We start from the raw sequence: 19007 nt of genomic DNA, 5'->3' as shown, positions 1-19007 counted from the left end.
TGCAGGTAGATAATTAGGCCAATATAAAGGAAAAAATCTGAAACTGGTAATTTTTTATCATTTTATTATAATTTTTCATTTTATTGGGTCTATAGGAACACTTATATACTTAGTTCCTGTAATAACTGTAATAATAAAAAAAATGATGTAAGAACCAGCAATCAAAACTTATGACAGCCGGTCTTAATGTGGATTTTAAGGTCTTCACGTGAATACATAACAAGTTGAATACCACCCTTAAGTTTTTTAAATCCAAATATTTCCATTTTATCACTTATTATTATAGCCGACTTTGGTATTTATTACGTTATTAACTAGCATTTAGCGCACATCAATGGTGCAAAATCTATATATATATACTTCAAAGAAATAAAATAATAGGCATTTCGGTACACGGCGCGTAACGTGACGCCGAAGCAGGGGGATAGAAGCGTTGTGATTAAACCTTAACGCGGACGTGTCTGAGCGAGTGGCAACCGCACTCATAAGAATTATTTCAATGCCTTCCGATGGAAGCTGCCTAGTCTATTCGACTGCATATTTTTTGTTTGAGTATACTAGTATACAACAATAAAATAGGTTTCGTGAGACTTTAGTAGAGTATGTATATCGTAACTGGAATGATTTAAGTTTGTACTCTAGCGCTACAAACGGGGATCCTTATTGCTTGGAAGAACAGTATCGAGCGAGCATGCTGATGTCAGCAAAGGACTGGTGAATGGATCCAATGGAAAAATAGAGAAAGTACATTGAGGACGTCGACAACAGCAATAGCGCACGTAAAATAACAATTCAATTTAAACATAATTTAATTTGCGAACTAGAAGCCAAACCAAGTTACAGATATTAAGTAATGTCCATATATGTTCAAAGGAAACAATTCTCTATTTGCTTAGCATATTCTACTACTATACACAAATCACAAGGCCTTCGCCTTGACGGTGCTCTTTTCGACATAGGCTCCTCTATATTAAGTAAAGAGCAGGCTTACGTTGGCCTCTCTAGAGTTAAAAACTTAGATGGAGTACATCTTATCAATTTAGGTCCAAGTCAAATCAAGACACAAGAGAGCTCTATTGTAGAGTACAACCGTCTGCGCACATTATACCACCCCTACTTGGGCAAATTAAGTATAAACAGAAAACGCGTAAAAAATATCCGGACACTGAATGAGCAATTCACTCGAACATTTAAGAGGTACCTACAAGAAAAATAAGAACGTATAAAAAAAAAGACAATTATACCCCGTAAACATAAGAAAATAGAATAGCTTAACAAAAACCATTTGGTATTCATTTTGTTATTAATAAGTACCTACTAATAATTTATATACAAAAAGTAGTGATATCCCATCAAAAACATAAATGTAAAAATGAGAGCCAAGTTAAATATTATGATATATACCTTGGTTGTTGTCTTCAACGACAAAAGAAGTGAGATCTAAATTTGTGCCAAGTTAAATAGTCCTTTCTAAAATTTATTTATAACTACATAAAATATCATTTCTTCTTATAACTTGGGGTAATATATTGTTGCCTAAGGTCTGACTTGGCTAGTTCTCATATACGAATTATATTATAGCCTTCGTAAGTTGCAAGCCTGTTACAAATGAATTATAAACACAAATTAAGCACACAAATATTCAATGGTACTTGTCTGGATATGAACTCGCAATATCTAGTTAAGATTCATGTTTTCTGGTGACTGGACCGTCGCAGCTCTTAATGTACGTTAATACTAACTAAGCAATACTGAGTTGTCCTCCATTCTTCTTAGATGTTCTGAGTTATAATTTGTTATTCTAAACGCAAACTACAATTTGTGTTTATAAACATATAAGAACTAGCCAAGTCAGACCTTAGGCAACAATATATTACCCCAAGTTATAAGAAGAAATGATATTTTATGTAGTTATAAATAAATTTCAGAAAGGACTATTTAACTTGGCACAAATTTAGATCTCACTTCTTTTGTCGTTGAAGACAACAACCAAGGTATATATCATAATATTTAACTTGGCTCTCATTTTTACATTTATGTTTTTGATGGGATTAAATATTAAAATATTCCACACATATTAAATTGGAATTTACGCAAAACATATTTTGCTTTTAACTAAGTGAAGCGCTTTTCCTATTAAGTCAAAATATTTGTGGTTGTATATTATTTCTCTGAAGAAACTCATATACGTGCATTTGAGTATTTAAAAAGTGTAATAATATTATTATAACTTACAGTAATTAAAATATTTAACTTTTATACAATTGATCAAAAATAAAACCGAAAGGTATCGTCGGACCCCCGGTTGGAACGAAGTTGTTGCTTACATATATTATGTACTAAATAAGAGACAAAATAAATGTAATTAACAACGTTTGGAAATAATTAAATATTATAATGATAATGTTTTTATTGAAAATAATGTGTGAAATAAAACATAAAAAAAAAATAGTATTTTTTTTTATTTCAATATTTTAATGTTGTATACGGTTTTGTATACATAAAAAAGTGAGAAAGAAAAAGAAAAGGAAAAGTTACCTAGATGAAGCATAACGCTTTCCCCTTACATGACGATTTCAGCTAGTTCATTGTACTATATGCCGCGTAAAAAAACTTCGTTCCAAAAATCAAATTGACTACCTCGTTTACCTTGTGGTTCGCTTATAGGGCCGCAGATTACAATGCCCTGGGTTCAAACCCAACGTTGGGCCACTAAAAAGTTATCAGGTTTTAGTAGTTTACTAGACTTGAAAAGCATGTGATCTCTTTTTAATTGACTCATATTTCCGTCCCATCAAATTACGAGAATCAAGAAATAGAAGTGGTCATACCTATGCACTATAATAAGTCCTTTCCAATTTCTCTTTAAAATGATCTACGAGTATATGACCGAAATCAACGAGACATCAAAAAGTAAGCTAGCGACATGCTTATATTATTAAATAATTAAATAATATTATTACTTGTTCCCAGATAATGTGAAGAAGATGCGCGGTGTTATTAGATGTGATCACGATGTAACAACATAACATGACTCCAAGCAGCCTCGCTCTCTACATCACGAGCCTTCTTTGGCTTGATCTTACATACGCTAAGATTGGTAAGTTTCTGTATCTAGTGTTAGCGAGTAAATCTAGTCTCCAACACGGTGCTATGTCATAGAATGTGATAATGAATTATATCACATTATTATAATATCTAATTTTAACTAATTATTTTATATTATTATATATAAAAAAAAATATTGTTAATTATTTGTTTAATCATTTGTTAAACTTTAAGAAATGTTATATATTTAAGACTGGCACTAATACGTATATATGAGAAATAATGAGAATTTAACACGTGTGAAACTGCGAAGCTTTACTGGTTATAAAAAAAAAAACATTATATATAGAACCTTCTTCGAAACAAAGTTGCGTTCTGATATAAGTTTTATGTTTAGTAGTTTAGTTTCCTTAATGGATTATTTCTCGGGAAAACGTCGAAGAAAACCGGAACAAACTTGTATCTGAAATCGAGTCTTCGTTAAACAAAGTCTCGAACTGGGGTCGGCTAAACCTAGTTCACTTCAACCCCAAAAAGACGCAAGTTTGCGCGTTAACTGCTAAAAAAACACCATTTGTCGTATCTCCACGATTCGAGAACATTCCGTTAGCCGCTACAGCTAGTATCGGAATACTTGGCGTTGATGTTTCGAGTCTCGTTCAGTTCCGCGGTCAATTGGAAGGCAAAGCCAAATTGGCATCAAAAAAGCTGGGTGTGCTCAGCAAGGCAAGACAGTATTTCACGTCGGCCCATCGTCTAAGACTATACAAGGCGCAAATTCGGCCTCACATGGAATACTGCTCTCACCTCTGGGCGGGTGCTCCCCAGTACCAGCTCCTTCCATTTGACCGTATCCAACGTAGAGCGGCTCGAATTATCGACGATCAAGCCCTTTCCGATCTGCTTGATCCTTTGGCTTTGCGTAGAGATGTTGGATCGCTCTGCATCTTCTACAGAATTTATCACGGGGAATGTTCCGAGGAATTGTTCGAATTAATCCCGGCTGCTGAATTTCACCTTCGGACATCTCGTCAAAATTCCAAATATCACCCGCACCACCTAGATGTCCGAAAATCCACAACAGCGCGATTTTTAAGACATTTTCTGCCTCGCACAACCACTCTGTGGAACCAGCTTTCGCCGGCGGTTTTTCCGAACCGATACGACTTGGGAACCTTCAAGAAAAGAGCGTACTCTTTCCTGAAAGGCCGGCAACGCACCTGCAAGCCCCCCGGTGTTGCAGATGTCCATGGGCGGTGGTAGTCACTTTCCATCAGGTGAGCCTCCTGCTCGTTTGCCACCTTATGACATAAAAAAAAAAAAAAAAAAAATGGATCTTTTTGGGTTTCTTATTATCTAGTAGGTGGTAAAGAAGACCTATTGAAGACCAGCTTCAAGAAATCGGGAACATCGAATAATTAACAATTACAATAGTTTGCAGTATTTATATTTTCCAGTTTCTGTTACAATCATCCATTATCTTTCGTTTTTTATCACAGATTAACAATTCATAATTATGTCAAATTCAAAAATATTATTTTCTACATTTATAAAAACGGCAAACCAAAAAGTAGCTAGAAGTTATACAATCTTTAATGATTATTTATAAATATGTTAATATTATTTTTTATTTACACAAGAATTATGTCCTTAAGTAGATACAAATATGAATATCAAAATAATTACTGTATAAATCTTGATCGCGTGGAATTGTGGTAAGATTGCTAGCAGCTTTTCCCCATTGAATCGCAATTCCGATCCTCTGGGCAAAAAACGAACCAGCTCTCCTGTCACCAGTGGAGACAATAAGGCAAAGTGTTATACTTTTTTTTTATATACATACATATTTTAATATGTTATTTAAAATAATTTAAAGGCTTTCACTATTCAGATGAGTTTATAACTAATATTTCCGTATTTAGTTTTGATGTTAACACATTAATAATATACATTTGAATTGAATAAAACTAACATTATAGATCGATCTAAAATTCAAGCCGTAACTTTTGCATTACAGACGAAGGATTTGATATCTCAAAAGATTTTCGTAAGATGAATGTGTAAAGTTAGTCGGGTGAGTGCAGTACTATGCATTACGTATTCAAACTATTTAGTTTAGTTCTTGGTTATGTGTAAAGTACTTTTTAATACTGAAATAATTATTTATATTTTACTAGAATTGATTGAGATAATTTAAAACTACTTAAAACGGTTTTATTTATTAAGAATTTCACACAAATAAGTACAAGAGTAGGCAGAAGAGTAGTAGGCGTGGGTAGGCCCCCACAAGGTGGTCCGACGAACTGGTGAAGGTCGCGGGAAGCCGCTGGTTGCGGGCTGCACAAGACCGGTCGTTGTGGCGATCTTTGGAGGAGACCTATGTCCAGCAGCGGACGTCCTTCGGCTGACATGAATGAATGAAGCACAAGAGGTCGGGTTTCTTTAAAAAAAATGTTCATTGAATTTATGTTTTCAAAATTGTGCTCATAGTGATACATATCATTTTGGGTACTAAAGAAAGGCATAGTGAGGAAACCTATACAAGTATGTCGAAAGAAAAAAATATCAAAAAATAAATTCTAGTCTATTCTAGTCTAGCCAGCTATTCTCATAAAATACATAGATTATATATTAGCAGTAAAGATAAAATCGCGTATATATGATAATACTAAAAGGTCACATTTTTTGTGACAATAAAGAAAATGTTATAATTCTAGTTCTTATTATTTACGAGTCAATATGATCTTAAAAAATTCATAAGGATATTTGGATTTCGCTCTAGATAAATTATCCAATTACCTTTAATTTTGCGTAAAAGTTATGTTCAATTTATCAATAAGAATCATATATGTATGACGTCAATTAAATCACAATAACTTCAAATATTATAAAATTAACATGACGGAGTACGATTCAGCTCAGATTGGTAACGAAGCGAGTTCGTCTGATCAACAGTTCCAGCGCACGCAATCGACGCACCTTAAGTATGACACTTTCCAGGTGTCACATGTTCTTTACGTCATACTGACACATTGGCAACCCCGCTCAAGCTTCCAGCTTGACTTTGCCAGCTGAGTACGATAAATAATCAAAACCTATCGCAATGAAACTACATGATTCACCGACATGTATACATAATAATTACCAAATTTGTATAAAGCATATTTCTTATTTTTGTATTTTAGTAACATTATTTTATAACGCGTTTTTATAATGTAATTTTATAAAATGACTAAGAAACATCTGGCATTCTTAAGGCGTAGTAAATATATTGTTTTAACGGCTGTCGCATCTGTCTCGAAGTTATTCTCTAAAAGTGTACCGACCATTTTTAAATGACGCTACATTTTACAATATATATATATTATTCTTATTTTAATTGAATTATTACATTATTATTTAAGTTAAAATACAGAGTTCTGATGCGTGTATTATTCTACGAATAATTAACCTCCAGTTTCTGAAACGCTAAATTAAAATCAGATTTACTAATCTAACTCAACGCTGAACGCTCATTGGCCGCCTATTGCGACATCTGCTGTCATCGACCAATCAGATCAAGTAAAATAAGTTATTTTGACTTGGAGTTTTATAAACTGAAGGAGAAAGCTTTTTTCTTTTTTTAAATAATTATTTCTTGCTCAAATAAGTTGAAGAATTTTTGAGTTTCTGTCCTTCTGGCGTAGTTTTATTATTATAAATGGTTCTCGCGACGTCATTCACGTCGACTTTAGAATGAAAATATCACTTTTTGAATTTACACTTGAAATACAGAATATATCATATATTAAGTCGGTTTTCTTTAATGTATTCGTTCGTTTTTTGTTGTGTTGGTAAATTAATTGTGTAAAGGCGTTCTTCCTACTTTTACATAAGGATTTACTATAGATAAAATGAAAGTAAGTTCATACTCATGGCAGATGTAATAGATTTTACAACTATGAGATAAAAAAGTGACTATAATATAATACTTATTGTGAAAGAATATTACTTTTTCCTCGTTGGTCTTTTGTATATTTACAAGGGTCCCGAGGCCCTGGGTTTAAGCACCAGGTTGGGCCGATTAAAAGTTATAAGGTTTTTTTAACGAAATATTCTCATTAACAGCCCGGAGTATGGAAGTTGGACATGTGTATGTGACATTCTAGTGACTCGGAGAGCACATAAAGCCATTGATCACGCGCCTGAACTCTTTCTGTTAATGTTGGATTTGAAGTCGCATTGAATTATTAGAGTGAAGAAAAAATAGAGTGCACTGTGTGTATTTGCACAAACACTTGCGCACTTTAATATTTCCTGTGTAGTTGGCTGGTCTCCCTTGAGTTTGGACACCATGGCCAATGACAAGTGGATCAGTACGACATCATTTTTTTTGTCTTACATTAACATTCGAAAACGAAAAAAAAAATTAAATATAAGAAACATATACAGAATTAACTTAACAAAAACATTTAAATTAAGTCCCATATTTTGTTGAATATACCTAAACGACCTTTGTTTGTACTAAATTCAAATTTTCTTCCCAGGGTACTTTTGGCACATCACAGATCTTCATTATGACCCGTTCCACAATTCCCAGGAGCTACATAGAGGTAAGCTTTGAATTCAAAATTTTGTTTAAATTTTTAACTGAACTCCATCCCATTATTGTCTTTTTGTTTGTAAACTTCATAGCGAGTTAAAGAGGAAAACATTACGGGGAGGGAATTCAAGTTTTAATTTAACTAATGATATTTTTTTAACTCATAATGTATGTGAAAACATTTTATTTATCTTGAAATAAGATTTTTTATTAAATCTAAATTATGCTTTAATTATTTGTTGTTCAAAATTTTAGTAAACGATTAATTTAATTCTTGAATAACGGAGTTTTTAAAATTTAATTATTATACATAAAAAATGGTGTGTATTTGTATAATCACTTTAATTAATAAAATAATACTGTATTTAGATTAAAACTTAACTAAAGCAGGATTTAATCAATTGCTTTTAAGAGTAACTAAGCTCACTAATACTTTATAATTCATGTAAGATTAAGGACGTATAAAAGGCATTCGTAGCGATCTCGTAGCAAATCACGTAGCGACGCTACAATTTACCGTAGCGCTTGTAGCAACTCAAGCGTAAAGAATCAATGACACTGAGCGTTTTGAAGCGCAGGAAATTATCTTTTTATAAGTTTGTCATATTTTACGTTTACGTTTATAACAAAATTGTGTTTTATGACATATTTTAATATAAATTTCACCTGGAAATGGTAACACGTGTCGTTGTTTAAAAATAAATTAATTTCTTTGACTTTGAAAATGAATTATTATTTTAAAAATATGTATATATTAAACCGAATACATATAATATGTACTAACAAAATACAAATAGATACTGCTAAGTTATTTTTAGTTTTTCTCTTTGTTGTTTATTTCGAAGTATTTGTTATGAAAGTTCAGTACTTGTTATCGCTTGTGATAGTTCGAAACTAACAAAAAGTAATAGTATCTACATATACTTGTATCACATGATATTGAAAATGGAAAATATATTTCTCGTTATTTTATTTCTACTATTCAATTTAACGATAAAAATATTAAAATTTTATTTTTTAATAACTTAGATTTTGATACTAAAACCTGAAAATAGCCTATTGATTTTTCTTCGATTTTTCTTGTCTGAAAAAAAATAAATTTATGAAATAATATATAAGCATTAGTTTGTTACAAATGTATATATTTCTTTAAATAAGAATTATTATCATTATGTCCTTAAATATATACAAAAATGAATTAAAAATAGTTACTATATAAATATTGACCGCGTGGAATGGTGACAAGAATACTAGCAGGATTTCCCCGTTGAATCGCAATTCCGATCCTCTGGGCAAAAAACGAATCAGCCCTCCTGTCACCAGCATTAGTTTATTTAATATCACGTAAATATATTAGAGGACAAGAGGATTAGGTTTTTGATATAATGCTAAAGTATTTAAAATTGAATAAATTAAAAATTGCAAGGTGAATTAACTTACAATTTTAAATATAGAACGAGAAGTCCATTTATATGAAATAAATTTGTATTAAACTAGCTTCAGTACACAATCAGTGAGTCAAAGAAATAAATTTTCAATATAAATTTTTTAACCCGTCGTGTGTGAAAGATTCCTAAGCAATAACGTCAGAAGGCGACGCTTTCCATTCATTACACGTATCCGTTGTGGCGCAACTTGACTCGTAACATCGAGATTTGCTTTAACTTAAGTCGAAGCGACGTTCCAATAATGCAGCCTGATACAGATGCCAAGGTATAAGCGATAAAATATCTCGATCTTTTCGTTTTTCGTTCGAAGTCCACTGAGACATTATACCATTCAATTGAATTCATTTATTCGACATTTTGTTAAATAGAAGAACGATTTGAAATAAATAAATTTTAATCAGAAATGTCGAACGACGTGGCTAAATAAATATTTTTTACTACTTTTAAGCATTTATGCTAAATACATTTATTATATTTTAAAGAGTCTAACTGTTTTTAGTGAACTGATAATGTACTGGTAATAATTAGTAGTCGTCCTACTTATATCTTTTGAAAAACTCTTAAGTTCTATATAATGAGCAATATTTATTCGTAAATTACTTATAATATAAATACATTTATAATTAGAATAAAAAAATGTTTACATATATTATCAAAACGATCACACAAACTAAATTTCGTCTGGAACTAAAATTTTATAAAATCTTGTTTATATTCCTATAAAATATGCTAAGTATTTCATAGAAACGTACATAAATAAAATATTTTCATGTTATTCTTGGCTTGAGACATAAATATGATGTCAAATGCATGACTTTTGCTCATGACGCATGACACAACCTCTGCAAAATATTCGAAATATCCGGCCCTAAAGTGGAATCGAGGTATTTTGCCCCAATATTTTCACATAGCAAAAATGATTGTACGTAATAAGGGAATCGATTCATGTCAGTGCTTAAAATCTTTGAATAAATAAACGTATTTCAATTCTTTGAATGTATCATAAATTTCAAACGCAAGTTTTGATAATAAGAGAATGTAAAAATTTAGTTTTTAAATGAAAAACTTTAACACTTTATTTTTTATTCGAATCTAAAATTCCGAAGTTTGTTGAGTGGAATATATTTATCTTAAGCATGTAAAATTATCATTAAAGAATGTTTGTAAAAGCCAATTATACTAAAAATATATTTAGTTTGTGATAATAATTAAGATGTATATTTATAAACGTGGAATTCCAGGTTGTAAACACAATCGTGGTAATAGCGAACACAGTCACCGCAACGGACGCCACCGCGACCACACGTGTGACAGCTCGTGGCCACTTATACAAAGCGCCGCTGCATTCATGGCGGAGCGACATCCGGACACACTAGAATTTGTGCTGTGGACTGGGTTTGTATAATAATGCACTTTAAAAAAACGTTTGAACATCAACAACCCTAAGTATCTCTACAAAATAAATATAAACCTGTTAACCGACTGAGAAAAATGTGAGCAAATACGTATAATATCTCTATTCCTTAATTTAATACTCGATCTTTCGTTTATGTAACTATATTTTATATATTAATAGCGTATGCCGATTTTGGTCCCAGTGATTATGGGACGATGGCTGCATATAAAAAATCAGTTATGGTCTCATTTTGAAGAGCTCAAGCCGTATATGTGCAGAAAATTATAGAGGATTCTTGATTTAAATTTACTAAATTGTTATGATTTAGCAAAGAATTAATTTTAGAAAGCGGAAAAAAGTTATTGGCCGGTTAGAGAGCGCTACTACTACTGCTGAATAATAAAACAAAATAAAAGTAAATTATTTTCGACTAACTCCAATTTTAAATAAACTAATATAAATTAAATAATATTTAATATTAAAAATTTCATTTAAAAGAGGTTTCATCATATTGGCGTCGAATGTAAATGACGAACTTGCAATTTTCAATGAAATTAAATCAAACATAAAAACTGTCTCAGGTTTCGAAATTCCTAAAAAATCTTTCGATTAAACGTAAAGTTTCGCGGGAGACCCGCTAGTATTGAATAAACGTGCCCAAATTAGTTTCAAAGGTTAAACGTAGAATCTAGACGTTAAACATTTACATTCAGTAAATATATTAGCTTTACTCCGTTACAAACAAAACATTCTCAAACATAACATAACTCATTTCATTCAATTGAGAATGACCGGAGTGAAATGATTGAAGTATTGATGTCGTTGATCTATTCTCATTACATAATGACAAGGGTTACGTATCGGTTTCCTGCTCGTGACAAATTATTTGCAATACAACATACGTATAGCTTATAAGTATTTCTAATATGCTGCATTGTTATATTATTGAAACGGATATGATTACTATTGCCATTGTATGAATAAGTAGTTTGTATCACAATGACCTGATGTTATTGTATTGTGGTACAACTATATTTACTATTATTATAATGTTATTAGATCTAAGTATCTGTGATGAATCAATAACAGTTATTCTCATATATTTTTTATATAATCGTAGATAAAGTTCAAAGAGTGAAAGGTTTGGAGTTCGATTCCTGGGTAGAGTTGAAAATTGGTTCATGTTATTCTCAGTAGTAGGTTAAAATAACGACACCGCCCCCCTAAATCCCAACCACCCTTCTAAGCCCCCCGAACCGTCCTTTTCCCGTCCTCGAACATCATGTAAAGTCTGATCTGTCTCCGTTCATGCTGAATTGATGTCCCACCGGATTATAAGAGTGATGAAATTAAAAGCGCACGTGTGTTTGATGTTGCGGACACTTGTATACTTTGATATCTCCTGGGTCTATGTCCATCCAGCCACAGCGTATTAGCAATGACAGAGAAGTAAGATATAATCACCTAATTTAGTTTCAAAACTAACGTACAAAAGTAAAATTACAAAATTTAATTTCATTGCAACGTTTCTTTATGTAACGTTTCACTTCAATCACGGATTAATTACATTCACTCCTTTGTTGTTAAAAGGGGAACGACTGAAATAATTTCATTCAGTAAGCATTAAAACCCCAAGCACAATTCCAAAGAATAATTACCCCAACTCTAGCGTAGCTTTATCTCGCTAATGGTCAGTATACTATCTTCATTAATAAATCTCTACATTCAGCCGATAATGTTTGGTCACACAATTACGGACATTATTCTGAGTAATGGTCGCTGCAACATCTGGCTTCTGACCGCTTATGCGATCGTTTGTGGTAGCTAATATACTGTTAACAAAAGGAGGCTATCTCGTGGTTTTGAATACATTCAAAAGCGAATTAATATACGATAAAAACCAAAAATAGCATATTGTCTTATTTTATGAAGTTTTATGGCTTACATTATTTATGAACAAAATTGTTGTGTTTTGTTTATATTAAACAAAAAATAATTAAGCAGTTTGAAGGCTAAAATCTAGACCGAACTATGTAAATCAGAATATCTTTGTCAAAATTTCGAGAAGTTTGTTTGATGGCGCAAAGTTTTTACGGGTATCAAAACCTATTTGTGAAACACTTAAAGCAAACTTTAGCCATAAGTAAAAACATTTCAAGTAGTTTTACAAGTTGAGTCTCTGAAGTCTTAAAGTTATGTTTTTTGTCGCAGAGACATCTTATCTTCATCGATGGAGCATCTGAACGAGGAAATTAAGTTGGAGGCTGTCAGAAATGTGACCGATATTCTCAGTCGTACATTTAGCAGCCAGTTCGTTTTCCCAGCTTTGGGGCACAATGATCCTCCGCCTTCTAGAAAATTAGTCGATATGTGGATGCAGTGGTTGCCAACTGAAGCGCTGCAGACTTTTGAAACTGGTAAACTTATCGCCAACTTTGAACGAATTATTTCTACAGATTAAGTGCATTTTAAGATTTCCTGTCGAACTTTTAGGAGGATATTACACAATTGAGCAGTCGCATAGCAGATTACGAATAGTAGTACTAAATAGTGTGCTCTGGGCTGGTGGAGCCGCAAAAACTGATGGCCCTCATAGAGGAAGATCACAGTGGGAATGGCTGGAACATGTTCTTAGCAAGGCTAGGAGGAAAAATGAAATGGTAAGACTGCTAGTTACTTTAAACATGTAAACTTTATGATGATATTGTATTGTTTATTAATCATTAATACATTTTAATAGGTATACCTGGTAGCCCATGCAGGACCTGGTGTTGAGGAACGGCATAATGCCGGAAGTTCTTCAGCATCAGGTGGAGGTGAACTCACTCCGACTGCAAACGCAAGACTGCTGCATGTGATCAGAGCCTTCAGTGACGTTATTGCTGGGCAATTTTATGGCCACCGGCATGCAGATACATTTAGACTTATTTATAGTGAAGGTATGTAATGTGATCCTTTTAATTAGTATATATATATATATATATGCATTAATCATTACGTCATTGAGTTCTTAACTCAATTTGCCGATGACAGAAGACTTGTAATTCTTTTGTGGGGTAACAGGAACCAAGGAACCAATAAAAAAAAAATTAAATTATAATTATATTATAAAAAAAACTATTAACGTGCGTTTGTGTGATAAATGTTACTTATTACACACATTGGGAATGATACGATGTATTCTAGGCTTTATGTTTATGTTTATTTCTAACGATTAAATGAAAACTTCTTTAATAAAAGTTTTCCTGTCTTGGTAACGTACTGTAAATCTTATTTAAATTTTTAGAGAAGTTACAGTGAACATAAAAAAGCAAAAATATATATTCGAATTCGAATAAATATATACAAATCCTTATTTTCACTTGTCACACAGGCAATACAATGACAAGTAAAGCTTTGACGTGTTCACAAACAACACGTTAATTAATTCATTTTATGAAGTAATTCAGAAATATTATTTATTTTATTGAAATAGTATTCTGGAAACATAAATTAAGATATTTTTTATGAGTACGAGTAATAATTGTATATGATTAAAACCATATACTTGTAAATTGATAATGTTATTTACTTCGTGTATATTATATTATAATTCATTTGGCATTAATAATTATATTTTGTCCTAAAATTCAAAACTTAAGTGACAGCCTGTTAATGCCGTACTGCTAGAAAATGGCGCCCTCTTATATTAAGAGGATTTGGAGCTTATTCCGCAACGCTTCTTCATTGCGGCTTTGTAGGTATTCATGTGGTACAATTTTATCCGATACATATAGGTTAACTTATAATATTTTCCTTCAGCACCGATTCAACCAACAGTAACATGGTAACGTTTTTAAAAGAAGAGAATTCTTTGCGTAGTGCTTGAATATTTACAGGGTGTAATTACTTGTACTTTAATGGACTAGAAATTATGAAGCACATTCGTTACAGGTCGACCAGTATCCTGGGCCCTTCTAGCACCTTCGTTGACTCCCCGTGGTGCTGGTAGCATATCAAACCCTGGATTAAGACTTTACAAATTCGAGTCGAATACAGGAAAGGTGAGTTATTAATTCATTCCACATTGTTATAAAATCGATGTTACACGTCAAGGTGATAGACCGCAGCTAAGACTCAAGGCGCAGATACATTTAATAGTATTTTAAAGCAGAAGAAGCATATAAAAATTAATGTCTTAATTTAACTAGTATAATTCAGTATTCAGAGCCAGTGTTATCATCCACATACCATGAGGCGTTCGGCCTTCTCTCTATTAATTTAAATAATATAGATAGTGCTATGTATGATTAAAATTCTACAAAACTTTTTATTCTTCTGAATAGCAAAAAAAGTTCACCTTATAAAACCTTTCCCGGCATGAATCTTCGCACGGTTCAATATTCATTTAACAGCATTTACCGCGACCCCTTTATGAGTTTCCAGCGCAGAGATCGCATTAAATGGGATTTTATGTTTTTGTTCTTCATTCTTTTAACCACACGTTGAAATTGAATAAAAAAAATCAAGATGTTTTAAATTTGAAGTTGGTTTATTGTTCTGTAATTGTTCAAACTTCGAAGAAAAGCGAAATGTCTTGAATAATTATATATGAAGAACAAAACATAAGTTAAAGTATAATCATTAACAAAATAAACTCTTGTTAACATAAAATTAATAAATAAGGTATATACCTTCCCCGCGACAATTGTATTTATATACAGGCAAGAAAACGATTGTCAGATATTGCTAGCAAATATCTATCTAAAACCAAGTAGTACTATCATACCTCTTTGCATTCGAGGTGACATCAACCTAACATTTTCGATGACATACTTTAGAAACTATTTATATTATATTGCAGCTTATACATGTTATTAAAGTGGTAATTTTAATAATTTTTCATAAGATAGCTGCTCAACTCCTTTCGCCTTTAAGAAAATTAGTCCATAAAATAGGTACAGACAGAAAAATAATAACTCATAAAATTTTACATAACTTGTATTATATTCGTAACTACGTCCTTGTGTAAATTATTATAGTATTTAGTGGTTTTTTGTATATAAGAATATACTATTGCAGCAAAGTCAATAAGGTTTGTACGGTCAGAAAAATACCCAAAAGATTAACACATCACTTAAAGTTATAAAGTTAAGTACAACAGTTTGTATTAAAAGGCAGAATTTTTGTAAAAACTTTATAATTGTTTTATTTTCTCACAAATTGCGAGGACTGATTAATAAAATAACAACCAACTGCCTATATTTAACTGCTGTCTACTCCGCCCGAATCATGCTTAAGAAATTAGCTTCCTGACTTCCTTTTGAAAGTGAAGAATAGGTTTTGAAGTAATGAAGTCATTGTTTTTTTGTACAATAGCTAATTTATACAAACCATAATTTAATTTATATATAATGTTTTGAATATAGAACAATTTTAATTTGCTCTAGATAAATATTTTTTTAGTTTAGTCGTATCAATCCTTATTATAATTGAAATCAAAGTTATTATTTTAAAAAAGACTTTTTAAAAATGGTATGAAATGCAAAAAATATACTAATTTTATTATTATTTACTAAACAGCGAAGACATTAAATAATTACAATTAAATTGAATTTTCTCACCATTTATTGATATAGCATTCACACAAAATCCATTAAATACTTAAAACATACAAATATCTGACTAAGATTTGAACCATTACCGATGCGTATTTAGCGACATGTTATATATTCAAAGCGAGATCTAATTTCATTGAATCGCGTTGAAATTATATGACGATAGATTTATTGTTGTTCTATTTTCGAATCCAATTGAAAATATCATTTCCATATTTAATTGACGCTTAATTAACAAATGATTGTGAATAAACGCCTGACAATTATTATGAGAATGGTTTCAATAATACGTTTCTGTTTAATTTTATAATTTTTAATTAATTATTTCTTTGACGTTTGTTTTAATATTGGCGTTGAAATAATAAAATCGCGCAAGGAAATTATCGTGAGGAAAGCGGATTGCGTTGGATGTAAGTCTTTCAAATCAAAATATACTTTATTCAAGTAGGCTTTTACAAGCACTTTTGAATCGTCATTTAACAAACTATTTAAAGTAAAGGTACCACCGGTTTGGAATGTAGATTCTACCGAGAAGAACCGGCAAGAAACTCAGTAGTTACACTTTTTCAACATCTAAAATTACAGTCATATTAGTAAAATACAATTATATATGTATGTTATGTCTCCTGCCTGGAAGTCGACAAGCATTAATTCCACGCTTTTTCATTATCAATATAATCTTCGATCTATTGAATTCGATTCAATTCGATTCGATTCTATCGAATAATATGGGTTTTTTACCAATGTATTTTTTACAGATACATTGGTAAAGAAGGCATCTTTAAAATATGTTTCCAATCAGCATTACGGTGGTTATGCAATATGTGCCAAAAACCTTCCCAAAAAATATTTAAAAGCTGGTAACTTTTTAGAAAATAAATCGTCAATAGTCACATAAATATATGTAAAATATTATCATCAAAAATATCGACAGCTGTCGATCATAACATACACCCGATTTTCACATTTACTGACATTTTCTTTACCCTTTACATATTTTCCGCGAGCCATTATAAATACTGTCTACGAATCATGTAATTTTTATGGCTGACAGGGTAAAATATAATGATACCTAAATTCGCCTCGAGAGTAAGTTAAGTGTGTTTTGCTATGTAAATGTGCTATATAACTTTATATTACTGAACTGAACTATTTTAGCTCTGACGATACATTCATTTCACTTCACGTTCATTATCATTCGTCATTCGATTGATGGGAATATCGTATCAGTTTGAGTGATTTGGTACTTTAGATACCGGCCTACCCGACGCCGATTCGCATTGTGTATGCATTTGCTGTTGGTACACTTGGATCATTAAGGCGTTAATTGATATCATTAATATAAACATTTAACATAAATCATAATCAATTTCTGTACATTATATAATACTCCGTGTAATAAAGAATAAACTAGCTGGGTTACTTTTAGTTAAAGCTGAAATACGACAATAGAAAATTTTGCAACTGTAGGACACCACACCTAATCAAATAACATGACACCAACTTAAACCTTCACAAAGATTGTCATTTTCTAAGCTGAGATTGTGAGATGTGTGATTCTGTGATAGTAAGCTATTACTAAAAATAAAATTAAATATAAAAACGAATATGTATAATTTTAAAAAATGGCAGAAATGAAATTTAAATCCTGTTTTTTTATTTTTTTATGGCAATAAAGTACCTTATTAAATACACTATTTACAAAGATATTACTTTTGCAGGTATTGGACTATACACAGTATTATCTAGATGTAACGAATACGAGAGGAGAAGCGCATTGGGCGATAGAATACAATGTGACACAGTACTATGGTCTTAGGGAAGTAAGCGCTGTCAGTCTGGATACTCTTGCGGAGAAGATAAGGAACTACCATGACCGTGGGCTGCTTGCCAAGTAAGTGTTATTATTAATTAAGCTATACTAAATATCTCCAACTTGACTATTTTCTCTTCAGTGTTTGAATTTATATTGTAAAAAATTTGAACTCTAAATAGCATTTTTTTTTTTGTTTTTAAGCTTCACAGATTCGACCGATGATTATTTTATTTAATACATGAATAAAAGATGTTTTTTTCGTAATATGAAAAAAAAATTAATAATGTCGAAATTGTGTTTACTTATCATATGGATATTGATACATTATAGATATTTTAATTTTTAAAAAAGGTAGAATTGTTGTAATCTTTTTTATAATTTAAAATATATAGCCATGTAATTTTCACGTATAAAGCGATAGTCACATTTTAAACATTTGCCAGGTACTTGACAGCACTGCGTGTTCGTCACACTACAGACATATCCGACTGCGACGCCGCATGCGTACACGTCCACTTCTGCGCGATAACACGCGCCGACTTTCACGAGTTTCGTACATGTGTGCATAATCCCGCGTCGGCGCTTGCGTCACGGGCGTGTCACAACTCCGCCGCCATATTGCTTTACGCCATTTTGATTTTGATTTCGTCATAAATATTTAGTGTTTTTTTTTTTTTTAATTTTTAATATTATAGTATTATATATAATTATATAAGTTTGATATTATTTAAATAAGTTATAAAATATTTTTATTCGTGTTACAATTTAAAGGCTGTTTTTATTTAAATATCTCGTGAAATTGCAATGTATATATGGTATGCTTTAAAAAAATAATTATAATTTTGGGTAATAGTAAAAATAGCAATATGTAACGTCAGGAAATACCTTTGTAAATAAGCTTAATCTGTGTAATAATGTTGTATGACCGTTAATATGTAAAAGTAAAAACTTTTATTTTTATCTCTGAACATAAATATTACCTACAAATATCCCAATTTATACCATAGTTTACAATCTTAAAACAGTGATGATTTCTGGTAAATATTAATCATGTTTAACTTCAATACGTCTATTTATTTATTTTCAAAAATGTTGTATTTTTTGTAATATAATATCTGTG

At 31.4% G+C, this 19007-nt stretch overlaps 1 protein-coding gene across 1 annotated transcript in view; it reads left to right on the top strand.

Annotated features, from left to right (window-relative positions):
• The window catches only part of LOC125065285 (acid sphingomyelinase-like phosphodiesterase 3a), an 81913-nt gene extending 63372 nt beyond the window's left edge, over positions 1 to 18541 (top strand). The window contains exons 2-10 of the mRNA XM_047672815.1: positions 2974 to 3100; positions 7575 to 7640; positions 10320 to 10473; positions 12686 to 12891; positions 12968 to 13134; positions 13215 to 13413; positions 14408 to 14517; positions 17793 to 17965; positions 18331 to 18541. Of these exons, the coding sequence (XP_047528771.1) occupies positions 3031 to 3100; positions 7575 to 7640; positions 10320 to 10473; positions 12686 to 12891; positions 12968 to 13134; positions 13215 to 13413; positions 14408 to 14517; positions 17793 to 17965; positions 18331 to 18541 (1356 nt within the window). The 5' untranslated portion in view covers positions 2974 to 3030. The remainder of the gene's footprint in view (positions 1 to 2973; positions 3101 to 7574; positions 7641 to 10319; positions 10474 to 12685; positions 12892 to 12967; positions 13135 to 13214; positions 13414 to 14407; positions 14518 to 17792; positions 17966 to 18330) is intronic.
• The last annotated feature ends 466 nt before the right edge of the window (positions 18542 to 19007 follow it).

This window comes from Vanessa atalanta, chromosome 7, assembly GCF_905147765.1.
Source record: "Vanessa atalanta chromosome 7, ilVanAtal1.2, whole genome shotgun sequence".
NCBI classification, from domain to species: domain Eukaryota; kingdom Metazoa; phylum Arthropoda; class Insecta; order Lepidoptera; family Nymphalidae; genus Vanessa; species Vanessa atalanta.
Note: the sequence above shows the minus strand (reverse complement) of the source record. Positions and strands in the feature narration are given on the sequence as shown.